Below are 13,904 nucleotides of genomic sequence, written 5' to 3'. Positions count from 1 at the left end.
ACAGTCGATATTAAATGGCAAGGGACCTTGTATGTGGCTGTAATATGCGTCACTGTATTGAGTGCCTTTAATTTTCTCACTCAGTAATACTGGTTTGTATTTCCGTAAAATGCCTGTAATTTTGTCTGACAGTAATACGGTGGAACCTCGGCTCACAACCATAATTCGTTCCAAAACTCTGGTGGTAAACCGATTTGGTCGTGAACCGAAGTAATTTCCCCCATAGGATTGTATGTAAATACAATTAATCTGTTCCAGACCGTATGAACTCTATGTAAATATATATTTTAGTTTTTAAGCACAAATATAGTTAATTATACCACTGAATGCACAGCGTAATATTAAACTAAATGTAAAAACATTGAATAACACTAAGAAAACCTTTAACAACAGAGAAGACTAACACTGCAAGAATTTGCCTCGCTCGCTAAAAACTCTTTTTAATGAGTTTTAAGCACAGGGGAAAAAATGAACATTTGAAAAATCTTTAATTTAATAAACAACCAAGAAAAGTAACATTGCAACAGTGCACGCGCACGCCTGTGTGTGTGTGTGTGTCTGTCTCTCTCTCGCGGGCCTCTGTGTGTGTCACTCTTAAGCGTGTGCCTCTGTGCATCTGTCTGTATGGCATGCGCGTGTCAGTTTGTGTGTGTCTGTCTGTCTGCCGCGCGCCTTTGCTAGTTTGTCTGTCTCGCGTCCGGCCATCCGTCTGTTGTTTGCCTTTGCTTGCTTGTCTGTCTCGTGTGTGCGCCTGTGTCTGTCTGGTGCGCACCTTTGCTTACTTGTCTGTCTCGTGTGTGTGTGTTTCGCGCGTGCCTGTGTGTGTCTGTCTCTCGTGCGCCTGTGTGTGTGTGTCTGTCTCTCTTGCGCACGCACCCATGTGTGTGTGTGTCTTTCTCTCTGCACACACAGGGGAATGCACAGGAAGAGACTGAACACGTGCCGTGTGGCCCCACGCATGCGCACTTCACCAGAAGACACACACTCACGGACACCTGGACGCACACAGGGGTTTTATTAAAGAGGATTAGTGGGTGTGATGCTAAAGTAGTCACAGCCTTTCATGATTCAGTGTTGTTTGAGAGCGTGTCTGCTCTGCTCATTTTTAATTGTCATTAAAAAGGGGGAAAACTGCACAGAGAAAAGGCAAAATTATATTGAAACTGAGAAAGGAGAGTTAAGTATTTAAATTTATAGAAATATTTTGTAAATCTATACATAAAAGGGAGAGCCCTCACTGACTCATCAGTAATTCTCCCACTTTCCATAGAGGTGGGAAGCTGAAATTTCGCATTCTCATTCCTTGCAGTGTACTTACAAAAGTTAGGTTATGTTTCCTGTCCTATTGCAACACCCAAGGGGGGAAAAATGGGTGTACCCCCTAAACTGTATATATAGATAGCGGAAACCCCCTCCTCACTATTTCTATTCTATTTTCTATTTCCACAACTTCCAATATACGTAAGAAGCCCAAATTTCCCATGCTCATCCTTTACACTGTACTTACAAACACTAAGTATGTTTAATTTCTCGCCGTGCCCCATGACGAACTTTCGAAAGTAACCTCTTCTTTTTGGCAGTTCTCACCATTATGCCGTAAGTAACTTTTGGAAGTGACTTCTCCTTTTGGCAGTTTCATTCCTTCTTTCCGTTAACAGACGATTTCTTTCACGGCAGAGACGCACAAGAGCCGCCCCCCGGTCCCCCTTCCTTTACCTCACACCTACCACGTGGTTGGCTCCCTGCCTATATACACAGGCTCAGGTGCCTCCTCACTCGCTTCCTTACTTTCCTCAGCTGTTTGTCGTGCTCACTACTCCCTTCTTCTTTACTCCACCGCTTCAAGCCTACTATTGTAGGTCTTGCTTCACGTCTTCCTGCTGGGGACTCCTGCCTCATTGACAATCATGTTACGTTATTTTTAAAATGTTTAGTTTTGTTTTTCATAACTTCTTTAACGCACTACTTCTCCACTGCAAAGCGTGAGTATTTTGCTAGTGTCTTATAAATGTAAAAATCCTGCTGCTGTACGTTTGTGAATGTCAAATAAAAGAAAAAAAAAAAAAAAACCCAGCTAATTAAATGAGCTCAGTGCTATCAGGTGTTGTCACTGATTAGGAATCTGGTTGGAACAAAAACCTGCAGCCACAATGAGCCCCCAGGACTGAGGTAGGGAAACACTGCGCTAATGCATCACGAGAGCAGCGACAAGCCATGGAATTAAAGAATGGGTTTAATGAAAAAGAACCGGCACCTCATTAAGCAGCTGGTAGGAGTGAAATTGTTTGGAGATGGAGGCCCTGACTTAGTTGGTCTTCTGTTGGCTCACTCACTTCACATTTCATTTCTGTTTAAGGAAAGAAATGAAGCAATTTAGAGGAACAATGAAGAAATTCAGGGCAACAAATCTTAAAAAACATGAAATTAAATTAAAATGAATTCACAAGAAGTTAATGAGCAGCACAAACAGGGCACTCATTTAAAAAAAAAAAAGGGGGTTAGAATGAACACCTGCAGTCATGGTGGTCCTCCAGGACCTCTAAAGTGCCTGATACCTCAGAATGTAGTCCGACACCCCCATGTATCCACAGGGGGCTGGAGGAGGTAGAGAAGAGAGCCCAGTCATTGGTCAACATGTGCAAATGCAAAATGTCTATTTTATTATAATCTTTTTATATCATGATTAAATGTCCGATTTCGACACAAGGAAATCAAAAGCAAACATTCTTATACCGGTATAAAAAGCGCAAACTAATGGGAATACATGAAGAAGAAAAAAAAAAAGTATTAAAACTGAATTATATACAAAGGAAATGTCAAGTGTGGAAAAAAATAAAAATAACAATGAGACAGAAAGAGACTGTCAGAGGGGGAGGAGCCTAAAAGGGAGGGGGAGGAGCCTAAAAGAGAGCCTGTCAGAGGGGGAGGAGCCTAAAAAAGAGAGAGAGAGAGAGAGGGGCAGAGAGAGCACCGTCCCAAGTGAAGGACACAGCAAGAAGGAAAAGCCAGCGGTTGTGGGTCACTGCACACATGGCAGGACTTGGTGTCCGAGTTCATTAGCAGCTCCTGGAGAGTAACAGCTGCTGTCCACTAACACACACACACACACACGCACACTCCACGTAAAAGACATGGGACATTTTTTTTTTGTCCGAAAGCATTACAGAGCCCGTGTGTGACCATCCCTGCTGGTACTAACAATGCTACTTGGTGTCCCATGACCTCCTGCAAGCTTGTCAGATCTCAGAGCAAGTTGTGTCACAGCAATCCAGACTTCTGCAGCTGCCATCGGGTTAAAGATTTTTTTTTTTTTATATAAACAATTTGAAAACTTCAACCAAGCAGCAACATGTGCAGCTGGCATCTGTGACAAATTTCTAACAGAACATTGCATGTAGAGAAATGGAGACACTGACCACAGGTGGGAGACCAGAACCAAGCAACCTGTCAATAATGATTTAACATTACCGGTGGTCAGGCACTATGAGCTAATGAGTTCCACCGCTGCTCAATTGGTCACGGACACCAAAATGTGGTCAACCAGTACATTTCATTGCCTGGTCTTCAAGGACAGGTCACAAGCAGTAGTAATATCCTACTCAGGAGTGGTCAGCCGGCACAGGCTAGTCTACCATGTCCTGACCAGCAACTGTCCTAGTGCCCCAGCTTTTCACTGATGACGTCCATGTTAGTAAATGTCCTACCTACATTTGGGCCAACAAGTGGAGGCCAGCAGCTTGACAGTTATATATACTGCTACATGGCCAGCAGCTGACCAGAAACACACATGAGCACAAGGACGTTACTCCAAGGCGCCACCATCAGGCCAGTCCAGCACAACTCGTACTTCAGGAGACTTCCAGAGTCGGATAAGAAGAGTGCAGAGTTTTTTTTTTTTGGTTTAAGGCTTTTTTTCAGCATTACAGAACATGCCTACATCAAAAAAAAGGAGGAGGAGGAAGAGGAAGAGTGGTGTCCAAGAGAAGTAAAGAGAAAGCACACGCATGTAACATTATCAGGGAGAGAATTCTGGGTTTGGTTGCTGCCTCTGGTAGTGCATCGAGTGGCTTTAACATCTCTACAAATGGGAATGGGCTTCAGCAGTGCAGGAATGAGGCCTCTCCTTCACACCTTCTGCCCTCTATACAGCTAACCCCGACCCTGACTTGCCCTGCAGTGCCCCCCTTTCTCCTCAGCTGCTGTCCTTGTCGCCCTGCAGGGAGGCAGCGGCCAGAGTTACAGTCGTCATTGGCTGGCCCAGGCTGTGCAGTTGCATGCGTGCCAGCTTCTTCTGCTCGCACTCCGTCACCAGGTGATTGAGCTCCGCTGCGCTGTAGCCGATGAGGGTCTTCAGGTCGCACACAAACTTGTAGACAAAACGTTTGCCTTGGACTTTACAGATCATATCGCCATCGTAATAATACCTGGGGGAGGACAAAAAGAGAGAGAGAGCGTCAGGAGCTGCACTTTACTGTAGTGGAGAGGAGTTAGCAAGAAAAAACGGGCGAGGGAGGCTCCAAGGAAGCTCTTTGCTTTCCTCGATAAACATGAAAGAGAGAAAAATAATCTGAAGAGACCAGGCATGTGAAAAAGTAAGTACACCCATGAAAACGGTCGACTTTTTCAACAGATCTTCATGCATACCGTGCTTACAGATAAAACTGACACGTTTTAAGGAAAATTTGCCTTTTCAATTATTTGTACGGGTCTATGGGGTTTGTGAATCCACCCTCCGCTTCAGAGGCTGGCATTGCCCCCTTTGGCAGAAACAATTTCTAGATGGCAATCTCAGAGACAAACATTCGAAAAAGTCGTTTTATTTAATATACAGAGAGAGAGAAACGAAATTCACTCACGGGCAGTTATACGTTGCGTTGTCATGATGAACGTCCAAACACAGAATCAAAATTCAATGCGATATTGATGAAAATTTCATTCAGAAAATTGTTTTTACTGACGTTTTACAGAAAAAGTTTAAAAAGTATTTGCGTGTTAATTTCAAAGGCAAACAGAACGAAAACGTATAACGCAACGTGAAACATAATTTACTTTCAAATGATGACGTTTTACTGTTTTTTAATACAGTTAATTACTCGCTGTAATGTAAAATAGTTAGTTCTATCAGGCATATGTCACATAATAACAATAACAATAATCTGTTTAAATTGTACATCTGCATCCCCATAGGCGAGTTGCAGAGCCACAAAGAGACGACCGCATAGCGCAGCCCGGGGGTTGGCAAGCGAAGTGAGCAGGGGGCAAAGCCCCCAGGTACTGATAGATGAAGATTTGAAGTCACAATTCTAGACAAAAACAATCTGACTGAACTAATAACACACAAACTGTTTTACTTTTCATGTCTTTATTGTCCCCTTTAGCAGAAATGATTTCTTGTTGGCATTTTGAATAAATGCCCACCAGTCTTTGACATCGATTTTGACCACTTCTACTTCAAAATTCCTTGAAAGAGTGGACTGATATTTTGTATCATCTTCTTTCGGCTGCTCCCGTTCGTGGTTGCCACAGCAGATCATCTTCTTCCATTTCTTCCTATCCTCATCATCTTGTTCTGTTACCCCCATCACCTGCATGTCCTCTCTCACCATATCCATACACCTTCTCTTAGGCCTTCCTCTTCTCCTCCTGCCTGCCAGCTCCATCCTTAGCACCTTTCTCTCAGTATACATGCATCTCTCCTTTGCACATGTCCAAACCAATGCAATTTCACCTCTCTGACTTTGTCTCCCAACCTGAGCTGACCCTCTAATGTCCTCATTTCTAATCCCGTTCATCCCCGTCACACCCAATGCAAATCTTAACATCTTTAACTCTGCTACCTTATTTGTAAGCTAAACATGCCAACTGTAATACGAGTGTTTTATTAGGCTTGTACTTTCATGTCTTACTAACCAACCCCAAAGTCTGTTTTACTTTTCATGTAGTCATTCACAATTTAGGCTGGAAAAAGCAAATTAACCCTTGATTTTAATAACCTGTAGATCCTCCATTAGCAGCAACAACCTCCACCATACGTTTCCTGTAGCCGTCTATAGGGCTTGCACAATGTTGAGGATGACTGTTGGACCTTTCCTCACTAACGTCTGTGCTAAATCATCATTATTTCTTGGTTGTCTTGACTGCACAGTTGTCTTCAGGTCAGGCTAAAGCACCTCAATCAGGTCCAGGTCAGAACTCTGACTCTGACCAACTTCATTATCAGCCCATTTTTTAGTTAGTTGACTTGTGCGCTTTGCCTCACCCAACATTTAAGTTTGAGGTCATAGACTGCTGTCCTTACAGTCTCCAGTAAAATGTACTGATAATACCCTTGAATTCATTGTTCCCTCAATGACTGCAACACTTACAGGCCCGAAGGTGGCAAAGTGGGCCAAAACATGTGATGCTCTCTCCACCATATGCTTCTCTGCTGGGATGAGGGTCTGCCCTTGGTATTCAGCACCCTTTTTCCCTGAAAATGCAATATCTTGCTTTTGTACCAGAAAGTTCAACTTTTGTCTCATACGTCCACAGAACTTTTTTGAAAAAGCCACGTGAAACATGGGAGTGGCATTGGACAAACGTGAAATATGCTGCAATGATCTTTTTTATTTTTTGGACAGCAGTAGTTTCCTTTATGGTGTCCTTCCATGACCACTGCTTTTGTTGAATGTTTATCTGATAATATACACATGAGCGGAGTTAGAGTGAAGTGATGGGTTTAATATCCGTGGGATGGGCATGGCTAATTAAACAGGCTCTACTTTGTTTGACTACTATGGTAGGGTGAGTGTATTTAAAGAGGCCCCTGTTATATTATAATTATCAGGCAGAGCTATTGAAATATACACTTTGAGGCTGTAGTGATGGGAACATGGGGGACTTTAATAGAACGTAATGATTGGGAGGAGAGCATGAAAAAGACCCTGTCAAATTGTAGTAACAGGGCGGGGTTATTCAAATAGACTCTAACGCCATCATAACGAGGCGTGTCTATTTAAATAGACCCCTGTGATACTGTAGTGATAGGACAGGGCTAGTCAGATCTACTGTGTCAGAGTGAAAAGAATATCAGCGGGATGGGCTGTAATGATTGGGAGGAGAGCATTGGCAAATTAAATAGGCTCTACAAACGCGTGTTATAATAGGATACTGTAGTGATAGGCCGGGTATATTTAAACAGATCCTGGTTATACTGTAATGATAGGGTGGGTTATTCAAAAAGATGCTCTTAGACTATAATGATGAGGGGTCTATTAGAATAGAACGTCTTATACTGTAATGAAGGGGAGAGGCTAATAAGATACAACCTATTATACAGTAATGGTAGGGCGGGGTTATTTAAATAGACTTTGTTTGACTACTATGATAGGGTGGGTGTATTTAAAGAGGTCCTGATATATTATAATTATCGGGCAGAGCTATTCAAATATATACTCTTAGGCTGTAGTGATGGGAGCATGGGGGTCTATTTCAATAGAACCTGTTATACTGTAATGATTGGGAGGAGAGCATTAAAAAGACCCTGTCAAATTGTAATAACAGGGCAGGGTGATTCAAATAGACTCTAACGCCATCATGGTAGTTTGTAGACTTTTCTGGAAGTCTTTTTGCTCTTTGTGCTCAAACAGGACACCCACTCCCAGCTACAATCTTGAATTTACTTCATTTGGTGACAATTTGACTTGCTGTGGAGTGATAGATTTCTGTCTATAACTTTATTTGTCCACCAGGGTAGAAATGTGGCTTTTTACAGGAGCTCTTTAATAACATTAATAGATAAATAATTATAATTAATTAGCAATGTTTTGGGAGCCTTTTCTAGCTTCATGCCTCTTCTATGGTCCTGTCTGGATCATGGCAGGGTTCACACCAATCAATCTTTCTAGAGGAGGACACATTTGTTAAGAAGCCAGGTCGTGTGTGCCTTGCTCTTATGCAACACACCCCTCTAATCTCGTCTCCTTATACTGAAGCGGCTTTGTCCAAATAGCTTTTGGAAAACTCATTAAGAAAAAGGGTTCACATACTTTCTCCAGCTTGCACTGTGAATACTCGATAAAGACATGTAAAGTGCAAGATTTTGTGCAGAACTAGCTTAGTTAGATTGTGTATGTCTAGAGTTATAACTTTGATGAAGTAATTAATGCAGAAATCCAGAGGGATTCCACAGGGTTCCCTTACTTTTCTTTGCTACTGTAGCCATCACAATCGTATTCATTTTTATTTTTGCACTATATTCTTGCTGTTTTCTTGTACTATTATAAGAATTATTTTAGGTTTTAAATTTAGCAGTTAAACTATGAGAATGTCTTGCAAGTAGAGGCCGGTGCCAGATCTTTAGGCTCCCCAGTTATGACCTCTGCTTTTGTTTTTGCCCCGCCTCAGAATATCCACATCAATAAAGAGGCCTAGAAACCGCAAAGCATCAATGAGCCACAAATGAACCATGTTTGACCACATCCATGTTTTCTTCGAAGGCGTTTTGTTGCTCTGTTAACGATGAGATGTCATCTCTTTTCTCTGTCCTGCTGGTCTCTTATCATGGAGCCTCCGTTAACCGAGCTGCTAACGTCTTGGGCCAGTAGAAACTGTCCTGCCTTGTATTTGAGGGTCAGCTTGGATCCGTTTGCCAGTTCTTTTAACACAAATCAAACAATCCTCTCAATCCTGAATCAACTGGCTACAGTGCTGTGGGGCCTGACTGTGTACGGTGGACACAGGAAGGTCTCAGGAGATGGACTTAGAGCTTTGACATTGACTGTGCTTTGTTACAGTTTTCTGTCTCACCTACTCAGGTAATTTGGTTTTCCATTCTGATCTCCATGTTAAGTATGGCACACACAGATACAAAACAGAAGAATGGGATGTAACCTTTCTTATTTCAAACTGTTTAAATGTGTGCTATAAATACTGCATGCACCTGCAAACCAAAGACGACTTTACTTTCAAATTAAATAACAGGCATCTTGCCTGAAATACCAAGATTTCTTACATCTTTTAAAAAGTGACAGTAATTTTGTCCAGTCCATTTTAAAATCTGTGTGTAACCAGGTAAGGTGTATAAATGTTTTTTTCCCAGCTTTGTGTGTCATTTAACTGGAAACAAAAGAACTGAATATGTGAACTAGCTTGTCTGGCACCTAGATTCAAGTGCAGAAGCCTCACATAACTGAAACAAATTTTAGCGGCAGTGCACAATCCCTACGTCATCATGTAAGACACGGTCATGTGTACCGACGTAATGCATCGCATTTTTAATTCTATATATAAACGTCTATGTGTGGAAATGCGTGTGTCTGTCTGTCCACCCTGGAAGCGCAAGGCTACAGCATAACACTCAAAGAAAGCAACTCTGTTGCCAAAGTGAAACCGGCGACAAAACAGAAATTCATTTAGCTGCTGATACACAAGTGAGGCAAGCACATTGGCAAAACAAAACCTCCGAGGAGAGAGAAGCTCGCTTAGCCACTAATACATAAGTGAGGTGAGCACGTCGGCAAAATGAAACCTCCAACGAGAGAGAAACTCGCTTAGCCGCTAATACACAAGCGAGGTTAGCACTTAGACAAACGAAACCTCCAAGGATAGGAAAGCTCACTTAGCCACTGATAAAGGAGGCAACCACATCGGCAAAACGAAACCTCCGACGAATGAGAAACTCGCTTAGCCACTAACACACAAGTGAGGTAAGCACATGGGCAAAACAAAACCTCTGAGTAGAGAGAAACTCGCTTAGCCGCTAATACACAAGTGAGGTGAGCATGTCGGCAAAATTAAACCTCCAACGATAGAAAATCTCACTTAGCCAATGATAAAGGAAGCAGCCACATTGGCAAAATGAAACCTCCGACGAGAGAGAAACTCACTTAGCCGCTAATACACAAGCGAGATGAGCAATTCAGCAAACTGAAACCTCCAAGGAAAGAGGAACTCATTTAGCTGTTGATGGACAACGGAGCGAAGCAGGTTGGCAAAACGAAGCTGCAGAGGAAAGAGAACCTCACTTAGCCGCTAATGCACAACCGACGCAATTGATTGATTGAAATGTCAGAATCCATGGTTTCCAAGAGCCTGGGGTTTTTACAGCATAGGCCTACACAGCTAGTAATATAATTACATTTTAAATGGAAGGTTAGCAGAGGAAGTACTAACCCTACTGTGTGATTCATTGACAATCACACAGAGGGAACTAACTGATGGTCTAACTGGGGGAGTCACAAGCTCTGGTAATGGCAGGCCAGTGTGCCATCTTTACATATATTAAAGAGATGTGTTGTTTATTTATACAATTTATTCCTGCTCTCATTTGGTTACATTAATCAGGGGAGATTACCAGAATGTTTAATGACCTCAAATGAGATCAGTACTCCATCTATTATTTTTTTATTATTATTTTTTTTTTTTAATTCCCCCCCCAATTTACATTTTTCTTTATTAAGTTATAATATCAGTTTGTTGCTTCATTTCTTTAGCATTTGGTACAGAATTCTCAACAGCTGTGTTACTGTTTGCAGCATGGCATATGTTAAAATGAAAAGTGCAATGTATGTTTATTACTTAACTGCATTACAAAATGAGAGGTTGGGAATCAAATTAAAGTGGTGGGAGTTCAGGGTGTGGTGGGTAGATGGGTGCAAAACTGGCCCTGACAGAAAAAGCAAAGGATGATGGTGTGAGGAACCTTATCAGAATTAACCAACGTTACGAGGGGTGACCAGCAGGGGGTGGTGTGGGGGGCTGCTGCTATTTTTAATACATATAAATTATCTGAACAGGAATATAAAGTAACAAGCTGGTTAAATCTGCAGATGATACCAAGATAGGTGGACTGGCAGATAATAAAGAATCCATTGAATCATCACAGAGGGACTTGGACAGCAGACAGTCTTAGGCAGATTTGTGGTAGGTGACATTTAATGTCAGTAAATGTAAACTATGACACGTAGGAAGTAAAAATGTGAGGTTTGAATATACAATGGGATGTCTGAAGATCGAAAGCCCACCTTATGAGAAGGATTCAGGAGTCACTGTGGACTATCAACTGCCAGACAGTGTTGAGAAGCCATTAAGAAGGCTAACAGAATGTCAGGTTATACTGTACAGCCCCTCCGTATGTGTGGAGTAGAAGTCACAGGAGGTTCTGCTCAAGCTTTATAACACACTGGTGAGGCCTTCATCTGTAACAAGCTGGTCAAGTTTGCTGATGATACCAATATAGGTGGATTGGCAGTTAGTATGGAATCAGTTAAATCATCACAGAAGGACTTGGACAGCAGACAGGTTTTGGGTAGATGTGTGGACGATGAAATGTAATGTCAGTAAATGTAAAGATTTACAGGTAGAAAGTAAAAATGTGAGCTTTGAATACACAATGTGGGGGGGAGATGTAGTGGATTCTAAGTTATTGACTTCCCGACAGAAGCCATTAAGAAGGCGAACAAAATGTCAGGATATATAGCACCTTAACGTGTGCAGTACAAGTCCAAGGAGGTTCTGCTCAAGCTTTGTAACACACTGGTAAGGCCTCATCTGGATTCCTGGGTTCAGTTTTGGTCTCCAGGCTACAAAAATGACTTGGCAGCACTAGAAAAAGGTCCAGAGAAGAGCAACTAAGCTGATTCAGGGCTACAGGGGGATGAGTTATGAGGAAATATTAAAAAAGCTGAGCCTTACGGAGATAAAGAGGAGACCTGACTGAAGTGTTTAAAATCATGAAGGGAATCAGTCCAGTGGATCGGAACTGTTTTTTTAGATGAGTTCATCAAGAAGACGGGAACACCGTTGGAAACTTAAGGGTAAATTTCATACAAAAATTAGGACTTTTTGTCACACAGAGACCCACAGACACATTGAATAAGAGACCAAATAGTGTGGTAGACAGGAGGGCTTTAGGGACTTTCAGAATTAAATGGTCAGGACTGGTGAGCTTTATTATTATTGGGCTGAATGGTCAGTTCTCGTTTACTGTAGATTGTTCCAATTCTCTAAGAAATACATTCCAACAGACGGTGCATCAGAAAGATTAATGTTGAATATACCTAAAACAGAGAATACTTAATGTACCAAAACCAGCTTATATTATATAGTTACCAAAGCATTCCTAATTTCAGTGACATTATCTGAAAGAATTAGCGTATTATTTAAAACTATGCACAGGTGCCTATATGGCCAAACTCAGCAATGGCCCTCATACAAGTAGCAGATCTAGTGTCCTACATCTCCTTACCTGAGTGCTCGGCTCAGCTTTTCATAGTTCATGGTTGGCTTGTTCTTCCGCTGGCCCCACTTGTGTGCCACGAGCTCAGGCTGGTTTAGCTTGAACTCGCCATCATCTCCCACCCATGAGATACAGTCCCTGGAGTCTTTGTCTGTTAGCAGCTCCAGCAAAAACTGCCAAAGCTGGATTTGTCCATTATTACCTGAAGACAGAGACATAACAAGACAGGCTACTTACTTAATTACAAGGAACCCACTGGGCTTTTGCAGAATAGCACATCTGCTGCTACTCAAAGCAATACATGTGTGAACCTTTTACAAAGGGGTCAGGTGTCCTCACTTTTTGCAGCAACAAAACTTTAACATAAACTTAAGCTTCTTTGTGAAGCATACAAAGCACTACTTGTGAATGTGGTCATGATTAAAGGCGCTATACAAGCATTGTACATTTCTAACGATTTCTCAACACACTTTGGACGGCTTTTATTTACATGTCAGTCATACTCTACTCCACGGCTCCCTGGAAGAAATGCTGTTGTATAGTGTCTGCGTGCAGGACCTGTGTCTGTGTGCCCAAGTCATACTAGCTGGCTCACCTATGTGGCCTCATATCTGAAAGGTTGTAGTTAACATTCATACCAGTCCTGTTTCCTGGAGAACTCCGGTCCTCGCTGCCTGAAATGCGGGGCGCTCGCTGCACCTTGTTCTGCTTCACACTGTTGTTCAGCACCTTGATTGTTGTGGGTGCCGTCTGCTGGATGGTAGCTGGTATGATCTGAACAGCTGTAGAGGAAAGATAAAGATAGAGTAGAGGTCAGCGCCCGACTGACAGGAGACATTTAAAATAAAAGATGCAATACATGACAGCTAATTTCAACAGGACATTGGTTGGTATTGTGTTGCCAAGGCACAGCAGGTTAAAAAAAGCCATGAACTCTCACATAGTAAAAAAAAAAATACCTCAAATCAAATCAAAATTTATTTATAAAGAACAATTTTATAACACCATAAGTGTAAACCAATACAATAAAATCAAAAAATATCACTAATAAATCAGTAAACAAAGGACAAAAATTACATAAATACTAAAACAAATAAGTTAAAAAAACGATTAGAAGATAAACAATTTACAGAAAAACAATGGATATGAAAAACTTAATAAATTATTAATAAAATGCATACCAGAGTTACTCATATACAGTTAAAAGCAATCGAAAACAAGTGTGTTTTAAGTCTTGATTTAAACATTTGGGTTGATGGTGCAGGCGGCACGGTGGCGCAGTAAAGAGACCTGGGTTCGCTTCCCGGGTCCTCCCTGCGTGGAGTTTGCATGTTCTTGTCTGTGTGGGGTTCCTCCCACAGTCCAAAGACATGCAAGTTAGGTGGACTGGCGATTCTAAATTGTCCCTGTGTGTGGGTGTGTGCCATGCGGTGGGCTGGCGCCCTGCCCGGGGTTTGTTTCCTGCCTTGTGCCCTATGTTGGCTGGGATTGGCTCCAGCAGACCCCCTGTGACCCTGTAGTTAGGATATAGCGAGTTGGATAATGGATGGATGGTTGATTGTGCTGACCTAATTTCAATTGGCAGAGCATTCCATAACTTTGGTGCTAGAACTACAAAGGCACAATCACCCCTGGTCTTCATCTTAGACTTTGGCACAACCAACAATTACTGTTGAGAGGAACGTAA

At 42.0% G+C, this 13,904-nt stretch overlaps 1 protein-coding gene across 1 annotated transcript in view; it reads right to left on the bottom strand.

Moving 5' to 3' along the window:
• Positions 1–3,886: 3,886 nt before the first annotated feature.
• gabpa (GA binding protein transcription factor subunit alpha) overlaps positions 3,887–13,904 on the bottom strand; it is an 80,318-nt gene continuing 70,300 nt past the window's right edge. Inside the window, exons 8-10 of the mRNA XM_039743418.1 lie at positions 12,856–12,999; positions 12,227–12,419; positions 3,887–4,424 (exon numbers count right to left, since the gene is read on the bottom strand). Coding sequence (XP_039599352.1) covers positions 4,193–4,424; positions 12,227–12,419; positions 12,856–12,999 — 569 coding nt within the window. The 3' untranslated portion in view covers positions 3,887–4,192. The remainder of the gene's footprint in view (positions 4,425–12,226; positions 12,420–12,855; positions 13,000–13,904) is intronic.

This window comes from Polypterus senegalus, chromosome 2, assembly GCF_016835505.1.
Source record: "Polypterus senegalus isolate Bchr_013 chromosome 2, ASM1683550v1, whole genome shotgun sequence".
NCBI classification, from domain to species: domain Eukaryota; kingdom Metazoa; phylum Chordata; class Cladistia; order Polypteriformes; family Polypteridae; genus Polypterus; species Polypterus senegalus.
Note: the sequence above shows the minus strand (reverse complement) of the source record. Positions and strands in the feature narration are given on the sequence as shown.